The sequence below is a fragment of the Diplotaxodon limnothrissa genome, linkage group LG20 (assembly GCF_057381915.1).
Source record: "Diplotaxodon limnothrissa isolate DT_005_m linkage group LG20, D_limnothrissa_male_GT1.1, whole genome shotgun sequence".
Lineage (NCBI taxonomy): Eukaryota > Metazoa > Chordata > Actinopteri > Cichliformes > Cichlidae > Diplotaxodon > Diplotaxodon limnothrissa.
In genome coordinates, this window is record NC_140615.1 from 30,719,426 (window position 1) to 30,733,420 (window position 13,995).

Consider the following 13,995-nt stretch of genomic DNA (forward strand, 5'->3'; position numbering starts at 1 on the left):
CATGAGCATAACTGCTTTGACACAAACAATAACAGAAAATGATGAATGTAAGCTTTGTTAAAGTGGAGTTTATATCAGAGCTAGCACAATGCAAGCTTTGATTTCACAGGCACATATCTAATGTGATCAATAAATCTGTGAATCAACTCAAAAAAAACCAAAACAACAAAATAGGGCCAATCCTCCTGGGCGTGTCCTGACAGCTTTCAGCTGCTTTTTGATTGATTGCTGTTAGTCGCGTTCACTCTGTGAGATCTTAGTTTCCCTCCAAAAAGGACAAAAGAAGATGCGAGCTGTACATTCATAAAACACTGTCTTTGGAAAAGAGCAATGAGCAAAGTGCTAAAATTAAACATTACTCAATAAACACATTTACAGTGTGCAGTACTTACTTTACTACTGATGTAGTTTTAATTTGTGACCCCAGCACAAGGTCTCTTAATAAAAAGGCATTTGTACAAAGTAGACTGAAACCACACTGATGTTCACAGCATGGCAGCCAGTTTTTGTCCTGGGCTAACATGTTTTAAAGAGACGTCACAGCTGTTTGTTTTAACAGCGGCTTAGCAGAGGTTGGATCAGAGACAGCGGCCCCATCTCAGTTTCAACATCAGAACCTACGCCTTCATACTGTCTGCTCCAGTATAGGGTAGGTTGTGGTTATGGTGAGCTAGTCTTACAACTCCAAGATGAATTAGAAAGAACTAGAAATTGACTGGAAAACGTCTAAAGAGCAGAGACTGGACCATACGCAGCAGCTATATGTTTGTAATAAGTAAACCAGTTCATCTGGACCATAGCTACTCTATGAGGAACTACTGGCCAATAAGTATGCAGCTATGGTCGTGTTATGTGTCAAATATTGCCAAGTATGTTTTCAATTCAATATTATTTGTATGGCACCAGTTCACAACTAGTTGCCTCAAGTGAGTGTTTTAGAGGACAACCTACTTTCAACAGGAAGCAATTTCAGGCAGAAATGAGTCCTGGATGGTGTACCATGTGCTCCCGAGCACAGTGAATGTCACTGCAAATGCCTTTCTGCATGTTTGCTTTGAAGATACAAAGAAATGAAACAACATGCCAACTAAATAGTCAGCGAGTGGCTCCTTGTTCACACACACACTTATTTAAAATATCCAAACTAAAAGAATTTAGATTATCGGATTAAATTATTGGGGTCACAGGGTCACATCCCTATCGAGCATGTTATTTTATGAGTAACAAGTCACACTTGAGGTTATTTTTTTTTAAAAAACAATAAACAAGCAAACAAACAAACAAACAAAAAACAAAACAAAACATACAAATTCTGCAATTATTCAGTGGTTCGTGCACTCGGGATGAGTGAAAGCAAAGACTTGACTCATGAGTTCAAGAAACCACCATCCCATTATGTTTTTAAATAATTGAACTCCCGTGTTTTAATTAACATACTTCCATGGCTTCCTGGAGAGGAAATCAGATTGTAAACAAACATGATAAAAGTGGCAACACGGGTTAAATGCACCAAGTGTATGATTCAGACAGGCTCAGGGTCAAATATCAGATCCCCAAATTACTGAGCTTCAAGAATCAGCAACCCCAATGGAAAAAAGGCTTCTTAGGTTCTTTATCCCGACTTCCAGAGAACAAGCAAGAAAAATGAAAAATATTACACTGACCTTAAGGAATATATGTATTTAATTAGAGACAGAATTGAAAGAGCTGAATCCACTAAGCAGTCCGGAAAAGGAGGCCAGTGATGTACAACAGAATCAGGAACTGGTGGAAAAGGAATTTTGAGCTATCAGAGAAGGAATGGTGTTTGCCAAATTATAGGTTGAGTTTGGAGATGACAACTGTGGAGATGCTAAAGGGCTGTAAATGGGCTTAGCAGAGATGGCTGAAGAAGGGGAGTGCTGAGTAGCAGTAGCTGTTGTTGGAGAGTCTGAGCTAACCTCATCCCCTTCTTCTGAGTCCCACACCTCACTTTGCAAGTACTCTGCAAACAGGGCCTTGGCTCTTTGCAGCACTCTGCTCAGGTTGTGGCGTCGCACAAGGCGATCAAAGTGCATGGCTAGCTCATTGTAATCCAAACTGTTCTTGATGATATGGTCTCTGTGCTCCAACAGGATGGACAAGCACAGGAACAGCATGAACGGGTTGCCTTTACCAAACTCTTGAGGAGGTGGCAAGGAGCACGGCTTGATGCCAGTGGTCTCGGCTTTTAGAGAACTGGGCGTATTAGCAGCGCTGCTGGGGGATTTGTTGCCAGGTGAGAGGAGACTGTTTGAGTACAACCTGGAACCAGACAAAGATGTTCCTCTTCCAAAGGACAAAATGGGTGAAGACAGCAGGGATCTGTTTTGAGCAGTAGAAAGAGAGCTGACGGATGTCCGTGCAGTGGGGGTTGTGGGTGAACTGATGCGTGTACTGCTGGGCAACTGAGTAGAAGAAGCTGACACGTTTAGGCCAGCTCTTGGTAAGGCCTCACTTTCGTTGCTCACGTATGGTGATGTGGACTTTGGAGGAGAGTCTGGAGAAACACCAGGCCAACTCGATGGTGACACTGAAGACATGGGAGAGACAGAGGAGCCAGTTTTCCAGACGGGTTGGCTGCTTGGGAAAAGAGGTGGAGAAACATCATTATCAAAATTTTTAAACAGTGGTGTTTGCTCTCCCGTGTCCTCCTCAGTGTCAGTTGTGGATTGGCGCCTCGGGATGCTCGTTATCGACTCTGAAACCACTGCACCCTGTTGACATGGAGGATGCTGTTCAACCTCCTCCATATCAAAGCTGTCTTCATTTCGGGCAGTATAATATTTAAACTCCCCAAAACTAGTCTGCCTCTCGAAGGGAGCACCTTTCAAATCTGTCTTTGCCATGGTTACCTGAGGGATATCACACTCGTCACCCACATTTGCTTTGTCCGAGCTCACGCTTTGCCTGTCCATTTCATCAGCGATGGCATTTATGTTCATGTCTGCTTCTTCTCTTGAAGGTCGCAGCATGTGCCGTCGACGCTGCTTCTCTTTTTGTTCCTTATCTTGAAAGTAGTCCTCAACCGTCTTGTCCTCAAAGTTGCTGAACATTGTTTCGTCGGCTTCCAGAGGTGGCCCCAGAAGCTCCACTTCAGTTTCAGGAGGATCTGGGGGCAGAGAGCTCCAAGTAACTTCCAGCATCCTTAGAGCATCATCAAACGCAAACTCTCGTTTAAGCTCCAGAAGAAGCCAACGGTAGCAGAAGAAGAGGTCGTCAGCTCCTCGGGACACTAGGTAAGAGTAGAATTCAGGATCGGAGTACTGCAGGAGGAGCTTCAGATGCTGGAACTTAACAGACATGAGCTGCCCGTCTGGCCGGAAGTTTCCTTCTAAGCGTTTCATGATGCCACAAAAGCAAATGAAGGCGTGTGCCTCGTTGTCCATTACTGCAAGTATTGGGGAGGCAATGTCACTCATGCCTTGACAGTAAGAGATCTGGAAAAACAACACAATGGCAAAACGTTACAAAAGATGACAGTTTGCACAAAGAACACATTTCTATATCACGTTATATGTCATGTCACAATCATCAAATGTATCATTTAAGACTGTGGTCTTTCTTCCTTAAAACAGCCGACATTAAAATACTTTTAAAGGAATCAAAACTGGATTGCTTTGAGCAAACCATTAGAAAAGCTAAAGTCATGCAAATCAGTCTTTTCTTAAAGAAAAATATCAGCCTTGTTATTTTGTCTTGGTTTGTTCCTTTTCTTCTCATACGTGCTGTCACTATCAGACAGTAATCTCTGTAACGGGCAGAAAATTGTGATTTTCCTTTGATGAAAAACTTCTCTGAGGCATTGTAGGAGATGGAGTTATTTAGTTAATGAACTTTAACAGTGACAAAATAGGTTTTAGATGAAAAACAGCAAAGGTAAGACAAAATTCATGCTACTATTTTTCAAACTCGAAGCGTGGTCTGGTTTTCTTTTGCTGCTGGTTCAGTGAATTTTGGTCGGAGCGTGATGAAACTTGCAGTTTTGGAATCTGCGAGATGCCGGCTTTCAATGTTACATACTTGTCTGCGACTCTGCAAACAGGGAATCCGTGCTTTGTGTTTATGTCATTTGTGTTTACATGCTCTTCTATTTGTTTGTTGAGCTTTTAGCCAAGATTCTGGCGTTTCTGTGGATACAGAGGGTTAAGAGATTCAGACTGCAGGAGAAGATTTGCGTTCCAGATAATGTGCCAATACAAACCTGTGGATGAGTGATGGCAAATGTGGTGAGTAGATCTGTGAGGGCAGTCAAATGGGGACTATCCTCAGAGCCTGCATAGTATGGATGAGCTCGATCCGTCCTCAGGACGTCTTTGAGAACATTTCCACGGATAAATTCAAGGTCCTCATGACTAACCCGGGTTGTCCACTCTCTCTTTAGCTGGTCATACTCTCTCGTCTTCCTCTTCATGTAGTCCATTCTCTCCTGTCCGCTAAGTCCATCTGGATAGACATTCAGGAGGTAACGCCAAACCACCTAACCCAACAGAGGACAACAGAGGAGTTAATCCTTGAGAAATGTAAGTCATAAAATACAAATTCTATAATTGCACATATATGTTCTTAATTGTCCTTCAAGTTCCATCTTTTCATCCAAAAATCGCAAATGACTGAACGTATCAGTTCAAATCTGGTTGCAAGCTGGCTGACTGTTAAAACTCTCAGCCAAGAGGGAGAGCTAGGATAGCAGGATAGCTAGAATTAGCACGAGAATTTGTTCAGTTTAAATAATAACCAGAAATAATAACCAGATTATTTTGTTTAGAGCGTACAAGGTGCTCATATACAATATTAATCAAACACAGGTGCTAAACCTTCCGCAGCGACGGCTCCACACCCCCATGGTAGATTCGCAGTCTGAGTTCCTCAGGCCGGGTCAACTGTCCCTGTCCGTTAAGGTAACTGTGAAACTCAGCGTCACTTAGAGGGGGCTTGAAAGGCTTGATCTCCTCCCCATAAGACCAGCTGAAGGCCTGCTGGACCTTCGACAGGGTCCGGCCCACCTAAACAGAATAGAAACAGGTGCATCAGCAAAAACGTGGCTCAGAGAGTGTGGTTAGGTTAAACAGAGTGAGGAAAGGTAAAGGAACCTGGGACAGTAGAGACTGGGTGAAGGGAAGAGCTGCAGATGCCAAGGATCTAGTCTTCTCTGTGAGAAGCTGCTCAGAGCCAATCACGTCTTTGGGGCTTATGATGTCCCAGTCTTCCAAAACAGGGCCTGCAGTGAAATAATGACAAGCAGATTTAACAGCAACAGTGTTTTAGTCCTTCCTGTGTCACGTTTTGATGCCTGGTTTCAATCTGAAAGAGGTATTCTTTGTTGTAATCATTTCTCTTCTGCAAACAGACTTTTAAAAGTTTGGATGTGATGGGTAACAAAATGTTCTACCACAGACTGTAGTTTTGATCTTTAAAATTTATATTATTTACATCATAAATTAGAAATCTATAACATTTTTGCTTTCAGTCTTGATTTAAGTTGCTGGTGTTCTTACTGTCCTCAGAAGGTTTTATATCCATCTTGAGCTGCAGAAATGGTCTGGCTGCACTGACAAACGCAACATCCAAATCCCAGTCAGAGACCAGAGACATATACATTTCAGCCCCGCTGCGATCGCGAGACAGGTAACCAACGCTGAAATTTCTCTTCCTAATTCAAGAAAGATATTTAAACAATGTTAGATAAATTCTTTGGGCACTTCTCTGTTTATAAGTCTGTTTGGCCATTCTGACTATTCTTACCCATTCAAATCAAAGGCTCTGATAAGTATGTGCTGCAAAACCTCCAGCGATGTTATTTGGGGATCAACAGCAAAGGAGCGAAACTCCACAGGAAGTGCCCCATCACATTTCTGGGAAAAAATAAATAAATAAATAAAAATCATATTACAATCTCATCACTGACAAACATGTAAACATACAAACATTCTTGGTGTGGTTAAACCATGGTAGGAGAATAAGAGATACAAACCAAGTCAATGGGATACTATACCACCCTATAATAAAATAAAAAACAATGCATTGTTACTAGACCATAACTGTAAAATAATTATAAAACAAAATACATAATAATTCGTCTATTTGAATGTAAAGCATACAAAACACATAAAATTAATGGAATAATGCTCCACATCATCCTCTGTTGTTGGGGGGTGGGGGGTTGCCTAGGGGGTGCTACAGTCTCTCAGGGCAAATTTGTCCTGGATGAGGGGCCAGACAAAGCACGATTAAGTCGACCCCTATGAAAAGAATAGAAATCAAGGGACTGTTTATTCTATCTGCAAAAGGGTTACTGGGGTCTCACCCTGAAACCAGGCCTGGAGAGGGAGCTCAAAGGTGAGCGTCTGGGGGGGTCGGGCCTTATGCCATCTGTGCTGGCAGGCACAGCCCAAAGAAGCGTCATGGGACCACACTCATGGAATGTAACCTCTGTGGTGAATAAGAAGCCTGAGGTTAACAGATACATAAAGCTACAGTAGCCTCACTTCAATGCACAGCTTGGGGCTGGACTCTGTTCCGGTCTCAGTGACAGGTGGTAGGCAGGTATGGGTATTCTTGTATTCTCTCACCTTGCTGCCAGTATGCTGGGGTTTTTGCTGGTGGATGAGATGATTGCTTCCCTGCACCTTTGGGTCGGGGAATGGGTCCTGACTGTCATCTGTGCTTATGCACCAATGGACAGTTCAGACTAGCCAGCCTTCTTGGGGTCACTGAGTGGGATGCTTTAGGGTGATCCATCTAGTGTTTCTGTCATTCTACTGGAAAACTTCAACGCTCACATGGGAAAAACAGTGTTTGCAGATGATGTGGCCTTGGTGGTTGCCTCCAGCTTGCACTAAAGCAGTTCGGAGCCAAGTGTAAAGCAGCGGGAATGAGAACAAGCACCTCCAAATCTGAGGTTGTGGTCCTCAGCTGGAAAAGGAGCACGACCAGTTGAGGTGGTTTGGGTATCTGATTAGGATGCCTCCTCGGCGCCTTCTGGGTGAGGTGTTCTGGGCACGGCCCACCAGACGGAGGCACCGAGGCAAACCCAAGACATGCTGGAGAGATTACATCAATCTCCTTACCATGTGTGGAGGGTTTCAACCCAAATCCACCACCTTGAGACTGTACACTAAGCGGAAGGAAGGAGGCAGAGGGCAAGTGAGTGTCTGAACCACCGTCCAGGATGAGACAACAAACATCCATGAGTACATCAGGAAGTTGGCCACAACTGACTGTGTGCTTAGTGAACAGCTCAGGCAGCAGAAACCTAAGAAAGAAGTGGAGCAAGAAGAACCATCATGAAGGAAAGGCCCCTGTATGTACCACCGGCAGATAGACGAAGTGGCTGGAAATCCTACCAGTGGCTGGACAAAGCTGGAGTGACAGCACATAGACACTAATCATGGCAGCACAGGAACAAGAACTGAGCACATAGAGGCTGGGGTCTGTCACACCAGACAAGACCCCAGGTGCAGGCTGTGTAAAGATGCCCCTGAGACAATCCAGCACATAACAGCAGGGTGCAAGATGCTAGCTGACCTCGTGTATGTCCTGGACGTCACGAGGTCAAAATTGGATACGCCCCCTAGGGTGGTTGAGCATGACTGAGTTAAGATTCTGTGGGACTTTCAGATACAGGCGGATAAACTGGTGATGGCTGACCAACCGGATACAGTAGTGGTGTCCAGCAGAGCGCAGTACTAGGAACAGCAAAGATACCGTGCAGGACCCTTGAGCTCCCAAGACTCTGGTAGAGGACTCGAGCTTGAAGGATGAAGGGATTTTTTTTCTGGTTTTTATATCAATCAACATTATTATTTGGTTCAATATTTGAATACATTTTGTTCAAATGTGCATTCGAATATTAAACCTTTTTGATATCTGATAATGTGATAGAAATAATGTGTAGAAACTAGCTTTTTAGTTTCTACACATTCTACCCTACTTTTATTTATGCAACTATAACAGTATTATGAATTTCTTTTGTGTCACAAAAAGGCCATTAATTTAACAGTATAATTAAATGATGCAGGGTATACAGTGTACATTTCTTTCCTCTGCATGAAGTTTGTCATATTATGACCTTTAAACTTTGAAGTATTGTGCAACATACAGCAAAAAGGTTCGTAACATTATAAGCTGTTATGTCTTTGATGCAGATAACAATTGACACAACAAAAATGCTGGTGCACCTGTCCTGCCACGGCATCCCCGGCAGACTTCCCACTGGGCTCTCCAAATCACGGACAAAGAGTTTCCCTCATTCTTGATTTTTAGTTCACAAACACTTCTTCTAATGACCAGCTACTCCTGAAATTTTGGAGTTTTAGCTCTTTATGCAGTGAAGGTACAGGAGGATAAAAATGATTATCGGGCAAAAGGTCGTCGGTTTGCTAAAATAATCTCATAAAGTGAGAACAATAAATGTATCATTTTCTGTTTGTAACGACAGTCATCTTTCAGTTTTGCACTAAAGTAAACATCGCTACTTCCACGTCTCGCTGTTTGTAATGGAGGCGGAGTCAACCGGACGTGCTCCCGACGCAGGGGAAACAACACCGCCGGGGATACCTACAGGCACAATACGCACACATTTTCTGGGCAGGCAAGTGACGTCAGCTCACCTCTGTGACAGCCCGATGTTTGCATTGGATATTGTCAACGTGTTATGACCGATAACCGTGTCAGGTGTACATTACAGGTTTACTCAGTGTAAACTGACAGGGACAATGACTGATCGGCATCGAGAAGAAGCAATTCTACCGAAAACCCCCAAATAAATAGAAGAGGCCCCCTCTGTTATGGCACACTGCTAAACATCCAGTTTACGGAGTGCATATTTTCGATGTTTAACATTAACGCGGGAGCGTGTCTGTCTAAACAGCCAATTTAACCTATGCGATAATATGATTGCTCGCTGTTAGCAGTCTTTGGCAGCCTATGTGGAAGTCAAAGAAACCATCATTCTCCCACCTTGACTTTGACACGAACAACACCCCTCTCCTCCTCGCCTTCCATCGTAAAGACTCCGTTTCGGAAAAGGATGGTTCGACCGAGCTTTGTCTGCTGTTTGTTTGCTTTTCTATCCTGACATGATGGAAGTGGCTCCAGCCGAGTTCCTATGCTTGACGATATTCTGCTGATTCTTTTTCTTCTTCTTTGTATTCATTGGCTGTTGACAAACAACGAATTGGTGCATTACCGCCACCAACTGGTATGGAGTCTTCTTCTTCTTCTTTGTGTTTAACGGCGGTTGGCAACCAACGTAAAGGAGCATTACCGCCTCCTACTGTTCCGGAGTATGGGTCAGACAGTGAGTTTACAATTTGTATCAAAACAAAAACAAAAACAAAAAAACCCTACACTCTTTCATAAACACCTATATCCTTCAGAAACCCCACCAGTTCCCTCACCTGTGCCCTACTACCCTCCAACACACTCTTTAGATTAAATTCCCCAATTCCTCGCTCCGTCAACCTATTCTGCAGAACTGTCCTCTCCACATCATAACCCTTGCACCGCAGTATTACATGCTCTACTGTCTCCACCTCCTCCTGGCACACTCCACAAAGCCCCGTCTCATGTTCTCCTATCATCTGTAGTGTTTTATTTAATGCACAATGTCCCAGTCTAAGCCTGGTAATGACCACCTCATCTCTCCTATTACCCCTATACAACCTACTCTCTGCCACCTCCTTCTTAAGATGATACAATTGTCTGCCCTTACTTCCCGAGTCCCACCGCGTCTGCCACTCCTTAACAACCTGCCTCCAAACAATAGCTTTTGCTTCAGATCCACTGCTTGTAATTGCCATCTCAGTCCTATTTTTAGTCAACGCTCTTTTTTTCCAACCTATCCACCTTTTCATTTCCACTGATCCCTACATGAGCTGGCACCCAAAGAAAGTGAATATTGCCACCACAACACCTTATCCTTCTTATAGTCTCCAGAATAGCATACAGCATGCCCTGCCTTGTCTTCGAACAAAATGATTGTAGACTTGAAAGAACAGCTGCCGAGTCAGAGCACACTACCACCTGCCTGATTTTTGAACACTCAAAACTGGTATGGAGTATGCACCGGAATATCATATAAATGCATTTGTCTAAGATAATAAAATATTGCTGATAACTTTTACTTCCTGAGTTATTTCTAAGTAAACCGATGTGGGGGGTTTCATGGCCAGAGAGGAACTTAGGGAGAGTAATGAAGTACACAGCGTGTGAAAAACGGTCAGTTGTGAGAACGACAGTGTTACCTGCAGATGGAGGCAGTCAGGTAGCAAAATCCAGTGCAATATGGGACCAGTGGCACTTCCAGGTATGATGCAGCAGACCAACTGGGAGAGTGGGAGAAGTTTTGTTTTGAAGACAGGTGGCAGACAGCCACTCAGACGTCTCTGAGACTTTTGTTTGTCTAAGGATTCACATTATGGGTAAATGTTGCTACAATGTTGTCTGTATATGACAACATTGTAGCAACTTGAACTTTGGCTGGATGACAGGTGAATTTTGACATGCGTGGCCAATGTATATTCTAAGACTGGACAACTGAAGCAACATAAAAGACATAGAGAAGCCGAGGCAGCGCTGAAGATGTTTTCAAGTGGTTAGCTCTGGCCAATCCAGAACTGCTTGGACCTTAGCTGGGTTGGCTCTGATTTGACTCTTCTCAGAGCTGTAGCCAAGGATGGAAACATTGTCAGCATGAAATTGACACATGCTACCTTTACGCATCTAACTTGTTTTCTAGGAACTGCTGGAGGACTCAACAAAGATGGGACTGAATAACACTGAAGAAGATGCTCAGTGTTATTCAGAAACACTGCTTTCAGCTCAGTTTCATTTTTATTTATACAGCACCAAATCACAACAACAGTTGCCAAAAATGTGCTTTGTATTGTAAGGTAGACCCTACAGTAATACAACAGAGAACCCAACAATCATATGACTTCCTGTTAGCAACTGCTTTGGTGACAGTCATCTGGAATATTTTTTTTCATTCACTGCAATCTCCCCACATGAGTTTTATTAATTTATTCTGGTCTGTGTGTACATGCAACCTCAAGCCCAGTGCTTGTTTGCTCAGCAAATGCTGTGTGGAGCAGAGAAACAGGGACTCCTTAGTCATTGTTCTTGGTGATTTGACTCAGGGAAACCTCAGTCAGGAGTTCCCCAAATACAACTTATTAACTTCTTAAGTCCCTCTTGCCCCTGGGAACAGGTTTAGTATGATGTGACACAAAGTCTTTTTAAATACAGACATCAGTCGTAGCTTTAGAAACCTCAGAATCTCAGTCAAAAGCTCATGAAAACATTTTTGTATAACCCTGCAAAACAGCCGAACAACTAAAAGAGCAAGAAATTAAATTCTGCAAAATGACTGAGATGGCTTGGCCAAAGTGGCTGAAGAAGATCAGGAAACAGATGCTGTCCAATGTAGCAGGTGATTTATTTGCAAACATTGTGACAAAAAATATTTACAAGAATCAATAACTCAAAAGCTGCCTTGGACAAATAAACATAACTAAACTTAAACCAATCAAAATGAATCTCACATGCACACTGACCTGGTCCTCGTCTCTTGAACAACTAAGTTCTTCTGTTTAAATACTCTCAAGCTATACAAACAAAATTGCCTCCAATGGGCTAGTCCATACAAATAGAATACAGTCATCCATGTAAGACACATACATGAGACTAAATATTATAATCATCCTCTTACTCACTTTTCACCAGCAACAAAACACACACTTCTAAAGTGTACATTACATTTTACAATATTACATACAACACTAAAGCAAACAAAACCCTAAAATGCACTTCTATTAAATGACAACAGTTTTCTTCCCTCTCTTCATCTTGTCCCTTTCTGTGAAGTCAACAATAAACAGGAAGCTATAAATACAGGAAGTGAGTGAGAACTTCCTCTCACAGAGTAAAATGCACAAATTAACAGAAGAAACCTGCAGTGTGAGAGTGATGTGCTCTAATAGGGTGATGTGGTAATATGAGGCCATTAATGGGAAGCATGCATAATAATCTGATCATACATGCTTCCCCGAGGCAGTATAATGTAAACAGAATTGGTCCTAGCACTGAACCCTGTGGAACTCCATAATTAACGTCAGTGTGTGAAGAAGACTCTCCAACAAACTGGAGTCTATTAGATACAGTGGGGCAAAAAAGTATTTAGTCAGCCACCGATTGTGGAAGTTCCCCCACCTAAAATGATGACAGAGGTCAGTAATTTGCACCAGAGGTACACTTCAACTGTGAGAGACAGAATGTGAAAAAAAAAAATCCATGAATCCACATGGTAGGATTTGTAAAGAATTTATTCGTAAGGGTGGAAAATAAGTATTTGGTCAATAACAAAAATACAACTCAATACTTTGTAACATAACCTTTGTTGGCAATAACAGAGGTCAAACGTTTACTATAGGTCTTTACCAGGTTTGCACACACAGTAGCTGGTATTTTGGCCCATTCCTCCATGCAGATCTTCTCGAGAGCAGTGATGTTTTGGGGCTGTCGCCGAGCAACACGGACTTTCAACTCCCGCCACAGATTTTCTATGGGGTTGAGGTCTGGAGACTGGCTAGGCCACTCCAGGACTTTCAAATGCTTCTTACGGAGCCACTCCTTTGTTGCCCGGGCGGTGTGTTTTGGATCATTGTCATGTTGGAAGACCCAGCCTCGTTTCATCTTCAAAGTTCTCACTGATGGAAGGAGGTTTTGGCTCAAAATCTCACGATACATGGCCCCATTCATTCTGTCCTTAACACGGATCAGTCGTCCTGTCCCCTTGGCAGAAAAACAGCCCCATAGCATGATGTTTCCACCCCCATGCTTCACAGTAGGTATGGTGTTCTTGGGATGCAACTCAGTATTCTTCGTCCTCCAAACACGACGAGTTGAGTTTATACCAAAAAGTTCTACTTTGGTTTCATCTGACCACATGACATTCTCCCAATCCTCTGCTGTATCATCCATGTGCTCTCTGGCAAACTTCAGACGGGCCTGGACATGCACTGGCTTCAGCAGCGGAACACGTCTGGCACTGCGGGTGTCATGGTCCGCGGCCTGGCGTCTGAGGTGCTGATGGGATGCCCACTCCCGTGGGCGTGGCCGCTGACTCCACACCTGCATCCCATCCCAGGCGATCGCCAGGTGGACCATTTAATCCTGCCCAGCCTGCTGCTCCACGCCAGTCCGTAATCGTCCTTCAGCGGTAACGCACACCTACGGGAAAGTCCTTAGGCAATCCTATCCGTGTGAACTAGTACTAACTCTGCCTTGTATACCCAGATCACTGCTCGGCGTGTTTTGAGTCACCAGCCTGTCCACCTGCCTGTCCAGAATTTGGATCACGATCAACCCCAGCCGCCTCGCCCTTTCTGGAGCTTCTCCCCACGGACCCTCACCCCTCCCTCCGGTTCCCTTGGCCCCGCTATCATCGTAAGACGCGTACACTACCTCCCCTCGTATGCTGCCGGTTTACCCGCACCCCAATAATCCTTTTTTCTTTTTCTGTTTCAGCCTCCCACGGTCCCGCTCTCGGCGTTTCCTGCGCGATTCTTCTCCCGGTCCCTCGGTTTCTCTGGTTCCGTGCGTTTTCTCCCTTCTACTCTCCCGGGACACTCTCAGTTATAATAAAGTTTATTTTTTCTCTCGTACCGCTGTGTGTGTGTTCTGCTCCTGGGTCCAGCTTGTGTGTTGAACTTCGGTTCTTGACAGTACGGACTGGCCAGTATGGACCCAGCAGATCCACTCCGTGCCGCCATTAATAAGCAGGGCGCTATTCTCGGTCGCCACGACCAGCAGCTTCAATCGCTCCAGGACCGCTACCAAGAGCTCAGTGACACTCGGGAACAGCTGCGAACCAAGCCGCCCGATCCCGTGCCCCACGGCGTTTCGCCTCCGCCTTTGGAGCCCTTCCACGGGGAGTTAGACCTGTGTGGGGGGTTCCTTTTTCAATGCTCCCTG

The 13,995-nt window shown here is 44.1% G+C and overlaps 1 protein-coding gene across 1 annotated transcript; it reads right to left on the reverse strand.

Annotated features, from left to right (window-relative positions):
• Positions 1 to 1,494: 1,494 nt before the first annotated feature.
• Positions 1,495 to 9,140, reverse strand: tbc1d25 (TBC1 domain family, member 25). Its single transcript, XM_085344478.1, has 7 exons — positions 8,980 to 9,140; positions 5,764 to 5,873; positions 5,517 to 5,671; positions 5,112 to 5,239; positions 4,836 to 5,024; positions 4,223 to 4,498; positions 1,495 to 3,458 (listed from the first exon to the last, which is right to left on the reverse strand). The coding sequence occupies exons 1-7, from the start codon at positions 9,022 to 9,024 to the stop codon at positions 1,758 to 1,760; spliced, it is 2,604 nt and encodes an 867-aa protein (XP_085200604.1). The 5' UTR covers positions 9,025 to 9,140; the 3' UTR covers positions 1,495 to 1,757.
• Positions 9,141 to 13,995: the final 4,855 nt, after the last annotated feature.